This window comes from Vidua macroura, chromosome 24 (assembly GCF_024509145.1).
Source record: "Vidua macroura isolate BioBank_ID:100142 chromosome 24, ASM2450914v1, whole genome shotgun sequence".
In the NCBI taxonomy this organism is placed as follows: Eukaryota; Metazoa; Chordata; class Aves; order Passeriformes; family Viduidae; genus Vidua; species Vidua macroura.
The window spans coordinates 2,112,734-2,124,791 of record NC_071594.1 but is presented as its reverse complement, the minus strand read 5'-3'; the positions used below and the strand labels follow the sequence as shown (position 1 = coordinate 2,124,791).

Sequence of the window (12,058 nt, the reverse complement as noted above, 5' to 3'; positions counted from 1 at the left end):
TCACCCAGGACACTTTTGGGTGGGAGGCCACGAGCGGCCCCCTGTCCCTCAGGGCTCCTTCCCAGGAGCGCAGCCGTTGACCCTGGGCTCCCCAGGCTGAGCTCGGAGCCCTTGGCCAACAGCCGGGGATGGACAGTCCTGAACCCCCTCCCCTTCTGCCGCTGGCTCCGGACAGAGCGATCCCAGCCCGGGACAGAGCGATCCCAGCCCGGGACAGAGCAATCTCAGCCCGGCCCGGCCACAGCGATCTCCTGCCGGGGCCAGCGATCCTGGTCAGGGGCACAGCGATCCGGGCCGGGGCACAGTGATCCCGGGCCGGGCACAGCGATCCGGGCCGGGGCACAGCGATCCCGGCCTGAAGAGAAGCCTGAGGAGGAAGGTGCCAGCCTTCGTTGGCGGGAAGACTAAACCCCGCCCCCTCCCCGCCCTTTGTTACGAATCAGCCAATAGTTCGCGCAGGGTGGTGACAGACATTTATGTTACCCAATGGCCCGCAGCTGAGCGCACGCCACGCCAATGAGCATAGTGCAGGGAGCCAAACGCCCCGCCCCCACTTTATATAAGGTGAGCCCGGGGTGAGCCGCCGCTGTTGCGGTGCTGCCCAGACACGTTGCGCGTCTGTTCCAGCGCTCCCGAGCCATGGTGAGTGGGGCGAGGGGCAGGGGTAGCCCGGCACCGCTCCGCGAGCTGCAGCAGTAAGGGGGGGGGGGGGGGGGGGAACGGAAGGGGCGGCAGGACGGCCCCGCCGGACCGCGGTGGGCAGTGGGTCTCGCTGCCCCGAGCCATGTCTCGTCCCGCGCCCTGTAGCTCCCGCCGTCTCGTCCCAAAATGGTGGCGGGCTCGTCGAGAACATGGCGGCCCACGGGACCCTCAGCCCCGGCCGGTGCAGGGGCTGCAGCTCCGTCCCGGGCACCGTCAGCCCCCGGAGCCGTCTGTCCCTGCGGGCCCCGGGCCGCCCTGCCCGCACAGCGCGGGAGAGCCGCCGGGCTCCCGCTGCCTGTAAACCCGGGACACCTCCGCGCGGTGTGCGCGACCCGCAGGGCCGGAGGGAGGAGCCCGGCCCACCGCCCTGGGTGTCGCCGAGGTGCCGCTCCCCCGCTCCCCGCCCCGGGGCTCTCCGGGGTGGGAGCGCCGGGGTTGGGCTGATGGGGAGAGTTCCTGAAGGACTTTGTGAGACTGGCTGGCGAGAATGAGCTGGGAAATTGAGTCACCTTGAAGGGTAGTCTGAAAGGTGTGACGGGGCTGGGATGTCCCACAGGACAGGGTTCAGGTGCTGAGCTGGAGGCTGGGATGGGCATGCGGCTCTTCCCCGCGGGGGTGTTGTCTTCCTACATCTCTGAAAAGAGATTGTCAGAAGGTTACATGGATTGACAAATGTAGCAAGACTGCTACTGTAGGCTTGTGAATGTGTGGGAAATACTTGTTGAGCTGAAAATGATTGTAAGTTAGAGTATTGGTGGGATGTGTTGAGGTCCTTGCTCTTACCTTTTCCTTGGAGGCTCTTTGTTGTACGGTTTTCAAATAAAGTTAAGGGTATGAATGCAGCCCCTGGTCTCTGGAAAGGATGCAGATTCCCTGGAGTCCCATCCCAGGGAAACAGTGTTCCTCCATATGGTGTGCTGATAAGCTTGGTCTGAGCTGGCACAGCCATTCTCAGGAAACTTGGCTTTCCATCAGCCTCACACAGGTGCAGCCGGACCTTGAGCACCGTGCTGGGAGTGCAGAGGACCTAGAGCCTGATCCAGCAGTGCCATGGGGGAGCTGGGGGGCTGCAGCCCAGCAGTGAGTGCAGCAAGGGACTGAGTCTACAGCTGCTGGAAGGGCAGTGACAGGACAGGCCAGTGCCCTTCAGCTGGAGCACATCCTGTAGGGAAAGGAAATAGAGACTGGGCTGGAGAAATTCTGCCTGAAACTTTGTGTGCTTGCAAATAATGTATACAAGTGTGGGGAAAACATTTAAGTGTTAGTTAAGTAAATAAGAGGATTCTGTACTGGCTTGAATACAGCATTTACCAGTGCTGTCTGTATACATTTAATATTTATTCTGAAGCTCTCATCAGTGATGTGTGAAGGCCTCAAGCTATGAAGAGTGTGACAGTTCTCTTGCCTGTCATTCCAACTTGGAGCTGGTGCTTTTGGAATAAAATCTGAGCCTTGTTCTTTAGTATATTTGGCACTATGAAGAGGCCATGTAGCACAAAATGCACAAAGAATCTGTTAGTGTCTGACAAAGATCTGTGTTTCATTGAATAGCTACATACTGCTTAGAAGTCCTTAGTAGAGTTGTAGGAAAGCAGTTGAAAGAACTCTCAAAGTAGGACTCACAGTAGCACCAGGCCAGGTTTTGTTACTGACCTCGTCTAGCCAAGTTTTGAAAACCTCCAAGGATGGTGATCCCCTCCCACTTCTCTAGTGACCTGTTCCAGGGCCGCACCATTCCACAGGGGAGGCTTTTCCTGACACAGACCTGAGCCTTGCAGCAACCTCTGAGACTCTGACCTGGAGCTACCTGCAGAGCAGAGGAAAGTCTTCTCCTGTACTGGCCACATGTCTCCTTTTGTTCCCTGGCACATGGTTTGTGCTACTGTGGGACATTCAGGCTGATTTCTGTGGGAACCTCCAGGATCTTTGCAGCAGGGCTCCCTCTCAGTTACTGCTGTTTGTACTGATGCAGGGAGTCACTGCCCAATGTGTTGAACTTTGTATTTTGTCCTAGTAAACATGCCATGGCTTAATGTGGCACCTGGAGCACCTGGTCTGTGGCTGTGTTGCCAGGCTGTACATTCAGTGCTGGAAGGGACCCACCAGGGCCATTGAGTCCAGCTCCTGGCCCTGCACAGGACACCCCCAGGAATCCCACTCTGCCCGAGAGTGTTGAATTCTGTCAGCCCTGGGGTTGTGACCACTGCCCTGGGGAGCCTGTTCCATTGTCTGATCACCCCCTGGGGGAAGGATGTTTTCCTCCTATCCAGGCAAACCTCCCCTGACACAGCTTCCCTTGGGTCCTGTCACTGGTCACCAAAGAGCTCTCTGCTTCCTAGGGAGCTCTAGACCATGATCAAATCTCCCCTTTTCTCCTGGCTAAACAAGCCAATGGCCTCAGCTGCTCCACATATCCTTCTTCTTTGCACCCTCCATCTCTGTGGTGTGGTGTAGTCCTTACACACCCTTTCAGTGACCTTTCCCATCTGCTTATGAGTTTCTCTAGCAAGGCTTAGTCACTGGTAGGACCTCAGTCAGGTGAGGATCGAGGCTGATGTGGTGGTCTGTGTTATTCTCCTGTCCCTGCAGAAAAGTTTCATGCTGTCCTGCTCTCCTAAAGGGATGTTCCCCGAGTTGCTGCCATGGTCTGGTCTCTGTGGCACTGCAGCTGGCTTTCCTGTCACCTCTTTCACACTGTGCAGGCTGGCTGTGTGTTCTCTGCCATGGCAGCACTGGACAAGCTCTGTGCTTCAGCCTGGAGAGTGATGGTGCAATGGCTTTGGAGAGAAGTGTGGCAGCAGCTCTGAGTAATGCTGCTTGCAGAGAGGATGTGGGCGACATCTGAATATACAGCTTGGATGGATGTGAGCTTAAAAACAGTTCAGCTGTACAGTGCTGTGCTTGAGAACAGGTGATTTTTTTTTTTTTTTTTGACAAATACAAATTTTAATTTCATGGGGCTCCCAATGAGTTTGAAAGGACTGTGCTCCTGCTTTTCTGCATTGACTATGGATGTGGACTAGGTAGTTCCAGGTCATAGAATCACAGAATGGTTTGTGTTGGAAGGGACCTTAGGAGACCATCCAGCTTCATCTCTTCCACTAGACCAGGTTGCTTCAAGCCCCATCCAACTGGGTCTTGGACACTTCCAGGGAAGGGGCAGCCACAGCTTCCCTGGACAGCCTGTGCCAGGGCCTCAGCACCTTCACAGGGAAGAATTTCAGCATAATGTCTAATCTAACCCTGTCATCCTGCATTTTAAGGCTGTTTGCATTTGTCCAAAATTGCCCTCCTGGAGTCCCTTTAGGCACTGGAAGGGGCTTTAAAGTCTCCCAGGAGCCTTCTCCATGTGAACACTTCCAGCTCTCCCAGCCTGGCTCCAGAGCAGAGGGGCTCCAGCCCTTGGAGCAGCTCCGTGGCCTCCTCTGGGCTCACTCCAGCAGCTCCACATCCTTGCTGTGCTGGAACCCCAGGGCTGGAGGCAGCTGTGCAGGTGGGGTCTCACCTGAGCACAGGGGCAGAATCCCCCCTGCCCTGCTGCCCACGCTGGGGGATCAGCCCAGCACAGGGGGGGTTCTGGGCTGCCAGGGCACGGGGCCAGGGCACGTTGAGCTTCTCATCCACCAACACCCCCATGTCCCTCTCCCCAGTGCTGCTCTCTGTCCATTCTCTGCCCAGCCTGTACTTGTGCCTGAAAGTACTCCTACTTATCCTGGAATTGCAGGGGACCAAATTGTACCATCCAGTCATAGGGTCTGAACATAGTTTTGGGTAACAGTCACATGAAACTGAAATATGTGTAGGCTCTTCTGGAACGTTCTTTACTGACATTCAAAACTAGATATTGAATATCAAATGCTACAGATGGACTAGGAGTTTGGAGGTGTTTCTGTTATGGTTTGGCTTTTACCATTTGAAGTCCTGTGCTGCAATATTAAAAGAAACTGGGTTTATGCTCTGGACATGAAAGGGAACTTGGGAATTCATAAATGGGTAGGAATAGATAATTTTGCTGCCATGAACTATTTTCTACATGGCTCTCATGAGGTAGTTTTATCTGGTGTTGAGGAGTTCAGTACCTTGTGTACAGCAGGGTGGTTTGAGGCCTGATGGGTCTGTATTTATGGAGGGTTATGAAGGGGTTTGTTAGGCAAAGCCTTTCCTTCAGAGTGACAAAGTATCCTCAAGGGATCCGGAGAATTTTTTTTGTTTTGTTTTGTGTACATTAAATGAAGTGCTTCTGGATCTTGGGAGGATTTTGCTGCCTCTGGTTGCTGTGCTCCTGGAGCTGGGGTCTGGGTGTTGCTGTTCTGGACACTTAGGCCAGTGAGAGGTGTGATCATCAGCTTTTCTAAATATTCGGTTTTGTATGAAGAGAGGAATTGGCTGAAGAACTTGAAAGAGTTGATCAGACTCTTCCTGTCTGATTGAAGACGAGCAAGAGAGGGATGAGCTTGTAAAAATTATAATCTCCAAAAGGGTTTTTCTGGGTGGAGCTGATGATGTCTCAAAGGGGCTTTTGTGTCCTGTTGTGTTTTGTGCCAAATGCCCCCAACTCCAAGACAATAAGGGCAATGTTTTAATGGCTTTGTGGGCTGGCAGTCCCCCTGGGCGTGCTGAACCATTGCTAAACAAGGGCAGTTCTGTTTGTGCTGAGTGATGCGTTTCTGTCCCGCAGCGCGAGTGCATCTCCATCCACGTGGGGCAGGCGGGCGTGCAGATCGGCAATGCCTGCTGGGAGCTGTACTGCCTGGAGCACGGCATCCAGCCCGACGGTAACATGCCCAGCGACAAGAGCATCGGCGGCGGGGACGACTCCTTCAACACCTTCTTCAGCGAGACGGGCGCGGGGAAGCACGTCCCGCGCGCTGTCTTTGTGGACCTTGAACCTGCAGTCATCGGTAACAGAGACCTGTGCAAGGCACTGGAGGGCATTGCCACCTGTTATTGCCACATAAATACTTTAGACTATCGGGTTTTGGCTAAGGGATATATCCCTCTAGTCCTGAAAAATGCTTTGGGGCTTTAAGTTTTTAGTGCATGAAGCTTGCCTACACCTTCCTAGTGATGGAAAATACTTGGCTTTATTTTCATTGAGACTGGCAAATGTGCTGTGTGGAGCTTTCAAGGATTTCAGCATTACCTTCTGCCAGGCTGTGGAGTTAAATGGGTCTCATAAACATGCTTCATGCTTTTGCTATGCAAGGAGCAGTTATAGCCCCTTGGAACAGTATGGCATAATGTGTGCTGCAGTCAGTAGAACCTCCTTAAGAGATACAATGTATATCATTAGGAAGATTCCTTATTGTACACGGGAATGATTGCTGTAGTTTCCCAAAGCAACCTGTGGAAGCTGAACAGTGCTTGCAGAAATGAGTGCCCATAGCTGGCCTAAATTCAGGGACTTCTGAATATGAACTTCAGCTTCCTGTTGCCTTATCTTTGAGAAACAGTCTACTCCTGAAAATGTGTTCTGTTCCAAGCTCTGGCAACACTGGTTCTTGGTGTTCAGATGTGATCCCATGCAACAGCTACTGACCAGTCCTCCATCTTGGGGCAGTAGATGCACTGTCAGCTCAATGTGAGCTCTGAGTTTCACAAGACCTTCATCCCTTGGTGTCAGGAATCCTGGTTTTCCTCTCACCAGTGTGTGCCAGAAGTAATTCTTCTGGAGCTGGTTTTTGGCTATCGTGCCTCAAGTAGTAATTTGGGGCTGTTACAGCAGAGGTCTGTGTTGCCTGTGCTTATGCAGTTGCTGTGTTTTATCTTTCTGCAATACAGAGTTGGGGAAATGTGTGACTGTGCACAGGCTACTCCTCTGTACCCAAACCATGGCTCTTCTGTAACTTCTGTTCAGTGTAACACACCAGACCCCTTCTTGTGGCTAACACAGCAAATGAACCTCTCAGGGGAGCAGAAGGCCGTGTGGCTGTTTAAGGGTGGAAGTGCTGGGCTATAACTTTGAAAAGAGCCCAGGCACCCTTGTCCATACACTAATATTCCCAGGAGCTGTTGCAGGTCTGGCTTTGTGCTTTTTTGAGCCCTGTGGCTGTTGCCTCCTCTGCACTGGCCAGGTGGTGGCTCTGAGCAACCAGGAAAGGCTCAGAAATGAGATGAGGGAGAACAGGTGGCAAATCAGGGCAGAGGAGCTGGTGAGTCTCGGAACAAATGCCAAAAAGTAGTGAGTGTTCCAGTGCTTCTTGGTGATGCAGGTGGAGTGTGGGGAGATGGGCAAGATTGGTAATAGTCAAAGTTAGGGCTTTTTGTTAAAGGTTACAGCATGTGCCTTTCTGGGAAATAGTGTTATTCCTCCCTGGCTAATGTGAAAATTACTGCTCCAGTTTCCTGGGCAGGGCTCATGAATCTCTCCAGTCATGCAGCAAGTCCCTATGCATTGAATTTATGAAAAAACCCATCTTTGTGCATGCAGCAGCTGTGCAGCTGTCATGTGTGTGCACAGGGATTTCTGTCTTTCTGGATCAGTGCTGCTCTTGGAGAAAGCAGCAGGATGGTGGATATGCACCACCTCTGTGAATGTGGAGGTAAAATACCATCAAACTTTCCACCACAAAATAGGGCAGTGACACAAGTGTCTTTAACAGTCCACCCCAGGTAGACTTGAAAACATGAAGGATAGTATGTCTGGGGCAAGTTGGTTTAGCTGTCCCCTCACCTAAGTCCTTTGTTCCAGGCACACTTTTGTAGTCCAGTGACTGATCCTCTGAACTCTACAAGTTTTGTTACTTCCTGAGGACCATCCTGGCTCATGCTACCCCTGTGTGCATAGGATAAAGAACCATTTTACTTTGGTTCTGTGTTTTTCCCTTATTACCCATATTTGTCCCTTGTAATGTGGAGTGGTATTGTAGGAAGTCTTAGACATGGGTATTTGAGATGGTAAATTTTTCCAAATTGTTTTTATATTGATGCAGTCCTAGAAATGCTTTAGATTATCGGATTGCAGACTGGAGTGGGAGCTGCTCAGCCTAAACTGGTTTAAATGCTAACTATATATTTACATCTTAAGATTTACTTATCTTTGTCTTGCTTGTTCAATTTCAGATTAATTAATACATGCAAGCAGGCAACTTCAGCTGTAGTTAATAAAGCTCTCTGCTGTCCACTACTGATTTAAATTAAAGAATGCAATACTGCAGTAGCACACAACTCAAGAGTGGTTTGAGCTAAACCAGAGACAAAGCTCTGCTTGAGTGTCTTTGTACCTTTCTGGTAGGACAGAGCTTTAGCCTGCTGCATGTAAGTGCATATTTCTGGGAACTAGTGGCTCTAAATCAGTCTCCAAATGTGTAACTGCTGGGGGATGTGTTTGCTACAGCTTGCAGCTCAGAGTTTAGATAATTGCTCTAAGATCATCTCCTGTTCCTTTTGAACCCTTCTCTACCTTTGGCAGAAAGTACAGTGAAGAGAAAGGGACATGTAAGCCGAGTTGGCTCTGCTTGCCCACAGAAGCATCCTGGAAGGACTGGGGAAGGGGGGTGGGGAGGGAGGGAAGTGAAGGGGGAAAAATGGCATTTCAGCTGCTGGGCTGAAAAATGGGCCTTAAGTTGTCTTAAAGTAGAAAAATGGTTGTGCTATAGTCCAGTTTTTAATTGCTCTGACAGGTCAAAATTCTAAACTTTGGTGTAAAATAGAGCAATTTCCTAAGCAATAACTTTAATTTTTCTTAGCTATTTAGCATTTTAGGCTGTAGGAAGTCACCTACTGATTGGTAGTTGCTTTTATGTCTAAAGGTTTAAGTACATTATTCTGGACACCCCTAGAAGTTTGAAAAAGCTGGTCTATATAGAAAATTTACTTAAAATATTTATATATTATATAATAATATGTATCTTGTCTCTCCCCAGATGAAGTTAGGAATGGGACATACCGGCAGCTCTTTCATCCTGAGCAACTGATATCTGGTAAAGAAGATGCTGCAAATAACTATGCTCGAGGTCACTACACAGTTGGGAAAGAGATAATTGATCTCGTTCTAGAGCGTATCAGGAAGCTGGTAAGAGTCCTCTTCACTGAAGGCTCTGAAACATCTGTTTTACAGGATTTGGAAATGAGGTTATCAAATACATAAACTGTGCTTTAATTTCTTTGTGGTATGAGAATCTATGGACTTAGTCTTCATCTGGTTTTATTCTTAGCCAGCTATGAATGGCTGGATTTTTCCTGTCAGATATGGCTTTCAAGTGGCCTAAAATGCTGATGAGGCACCTAAAACTATAACTAAATAGTTTCATGTTTAGAAAGTCAGAACCAAAACTTGATTTGCATAGTTCCTGCTGGAGAAGGATTGGTCTCTGGCTGTGGCTCTTTCAAGAAATTTTAAATAAGACTGCTTGCTTCTGTGGTTTGGACTACTGTTTGCATTTCCTGCTATTATGATTTCTGGATAAATTTTATGGTAAAAACAGTAGAAAAGGAATGAATCTCAGTAAGCTGGGATGTTTCAGCTTCCCTAGTACTTCAGTCATCTGGCAAGCTTATGGAGGGGGCAGTTTAAGAGGTTCAGGTTCCCTGTTTAGGGCTGTTAAGCATGTCCATTGCCCAATCTGTGTCACAAAGATAGGAATTCTCATTGCACAAAACCCAGATGCTTTGATATGGAATGCTGACTGAGTCTTCCTGTAAAGTTCACGTTTTGCAGATTACAACTGGAATTATTCTCAACGTTTGACTGCCACAGTCTCTAATTAAAGCAATGATAAATTTGCAGCAGGCTTTACTTTGACCTGAAAACAGTCATGATTTCTTTGTACAAGCTGTTGGCAGTCCCTGTTAGTCCTGGGAGCTGAGCATCATGTGGCACCTCTTTGTGAGGACAGAGCTGTCTCATTTTGTCTTCTGAGTGGAATGAATGGGACTGGCACTCTAATAGGCTGTGACAGCTCACTTCCCTGAGCGGAGATACACACTTGGCACTTGTACAGCAGTAGAACAGTAGCTCTGGGATGGGGGATTGCTCCATTTTTGTGCAGATAGAGAATACCAAGTAACTGTAAGGGATAGATGGTGTGTAGGTCTCTGAATATTCCTGCTTTTCTTGCTCACTGTTAATGGCCCCAGCTGAGAATTGGGCATAGAAGGAATTTTAAGCTAGCGATTTGAAGTGGTCACCATCCAATATGTAGGGTGTTTAAACCAGCCAAGAATGCTGCTTTTCCTGGGACTTCTCCTTGACTCTTGGCAGATAAATTCTGTATTTCAGAAGCTTGAACTATTGGTGTGTGTCAGAATTCAGAGCTGTCTTTCTTGAGCTTGACTGGGGATTCTTAATGGACACAATGTCTTGAACACCTGTATTTTCTCTTTCAGTCAGATCAGTGCACTGGCTTGCAGGGCTTCCTGATTTTCCACAGCTTTGGGGGAGGGACTGGATCTGGTTTCACCTCTCTGCTGATGGAGCGCCTCTCAGTTGACTATGGGAAAAAATCCAAGCTGGAATTCGCCATCTACCCTGCGCCTCAGGTCTCGACAGCTGTCGTGGAGCCCTACAACTCCATCCTGACCACCCACACCACGCTGGAGCACTCTGACTGTGCCTTTATGGTTGACAATGAGGCCATTTATGACATTTGCCGTAGGAACCTGGACATTGAACGCCCAACCTACACTAACCTTAATCGCCTCATTGGTCAGATAGTATCTTCCATTACTGCTTCCCTTAGGTTCGATGGTGCCTTAAACGTGGATCTTACTGAATTCCAGACTAACCTGGTGCCTTACCCTCGTATCCACTTCCCGCTGGTGACGTACTCCCCGATTATTTCGGCGGAGAAGGCCTACCACGAGCAGCTGTCCGTGTCCGAGATCACCAACGCCTGCTTCGAGCCCTCCAACCAGATGGTGAAGTGCGACCCGCGGCACGGCAAGTACATGGCGTGCTGCATGCTGTACCGCGGGGACGTGGTGCCCAAGGACGTCAACGCCGCCATCGCCGCCATCAAGACCAAGCGCACCATCCAGTTTGTGGACTGGTGTCCTACTGGATTTAAGGCAAGTCTTAGTTCCACCATGATTTTTTAGACTTCTCATTCACTGTCCTGGGCATTGGGCGCCCACTGGGTGTTGGGTGCCCTTTGTTGTAAGGTGGCAGGGTGGTAGAAATGCTGCGACCTTCTTTGAAGCGTCTCCTTCAGAAGGCACTTGGAGTAAGGCCACAAGAACAGCCATTTCAAGCCCATGCACACACACACACCACAAATAGCTCTGCAGAGGAAAGACAGGAAGGGTCTTTGTATGATGTATTCCAGTGAAGGTTTATTGCATCCACCACGCCAAAGGCATCAGGGACAAAGACACGACCGTGTGCTGTGCACAGGCAAGTGTGGGGTCAGTGGCCAGTGACCTGAGGGCATAGGGGCAGGGCAAAGGACAGCAGCCTGTAGGGGGGATGAGGGATGAACATTTGGGGTGGGCAAGGTCAACTGGCCAATGGGGGAAGCAGTCTAATGTAGATTGGCAATAGTGCTGCAGAGCACCATGGGGGCAGTTTTCTCTTTCAGCCTAGGTGAGGAAAACTATACGGTATGTTCCCACAATGGAGTGTGTTTGCTCTGAGCTGTTCTGTAGGTACCTGGTTTGTATTCTGAGATGTGGAGATCTATGTTCTCATGCAGAGCTGTTTTGTGAGTGACAGATTTTAATCAACTCCTGTTGTCTGACTTTGATAATTGTCATTGTCAAACACCACAAAGAAACTCATGGTCTCTTCCACATCTCCTGTAGGTTGGCATCAATTACCAGCCCCCCACAGTGGTTCCTGGGGGCGACCTGGCCAAAGTCCAGCGGGCAGTCTGCATGCTGAGCAATACCACAGCCATTGCCGAGGCTTGGGCTCGCCTGGACCACAAGTTTGACCTGATGTATGCCAAACGTGCCTTTGTTCACTGGTATGTTGGAGAAGGGATGGAGGAGGGGGAGTTCTCAGAGGCTCGGGAAGATTTGGCTGCACTTGAGAAAGATTATGAAGAAGTGGGCACAGACTCGATGGATGGAGAAGATGAAGGAGAAGAATATTAAATCCAACAGTGAATTGCAAGTCTTTGCCATTTTACTGCCTCTAGTAGCAATGTAAATCATGTCAACTGATTGGAATAAACTTCTTTAATCAAGAACTTTGGTAGTGTCCAAACACTATGTACACTCATTAACTACATTCAGTCAGCAGTCCAAGAGATGGAATTCCTTTCTGAAGAAGGTAGCTGAATAAAATAACCATGCTATAGTTCAGTCAGTCCTTTCCTTAAGGCATTGCTATTGGAAGAGCTATTAGTGCCCAGAACATGAGACTAGAATGAGCTGGAGCTTTTTCTGGAAGGTGTTAAGTATATTTTTTCCAAGA

The 12,058-nt window shown here is 49.6% G+C and overlaps 1 protein-coding gene across 1 annotated transcript; it reads left to right on the top strand.

Moving 5' to 3' along the window:
• The first annotated feature begins 545 nt into the window (after positions 1–545).
• On the top strand, positions 546–11,831 carry LOC128818607 (tubulin alpha-8 chain). Its single transcript, XM_053998085.1, has 5 exons — positions 546–642; positions 5,381–5,603; positions 8,568–8,716; positions 10,030–10,710; positions 11,443–11,831. The coding sequence occupies exons 1-5, from the start codon at positions 640–642 to the stop codon at positions 11,734–11,736; spliced, it is 1,350 nt and encodes a 449-aa protein (XP_053854060.1). The 5' UTR covers positions 546–639; the 3' UTR covers positions 11,737–11,831.
• The last annotated feature ends 227 nt before the right edge of the window (positions 11,832–12,058 follow it).

Coding starts and splice junctions, on each gene's coding strand:
- LOC128818607 (XM_053998085.1), top strand. Junction 8,717..10,029: donor TAGAGCGTATCAGGAAGCTG/GTAAGAGTCCTC, acceptor TTTCTCTTTCAG/TCAGATCAGTGCACTGGCTT. Junction 10,711..11,442: donor GGTGTCCTACTGGATTTAAG/GCAAGTCTTAGT, acceptor CATCTCCTGTAG/GTTGGCATCAATTACCAGCC.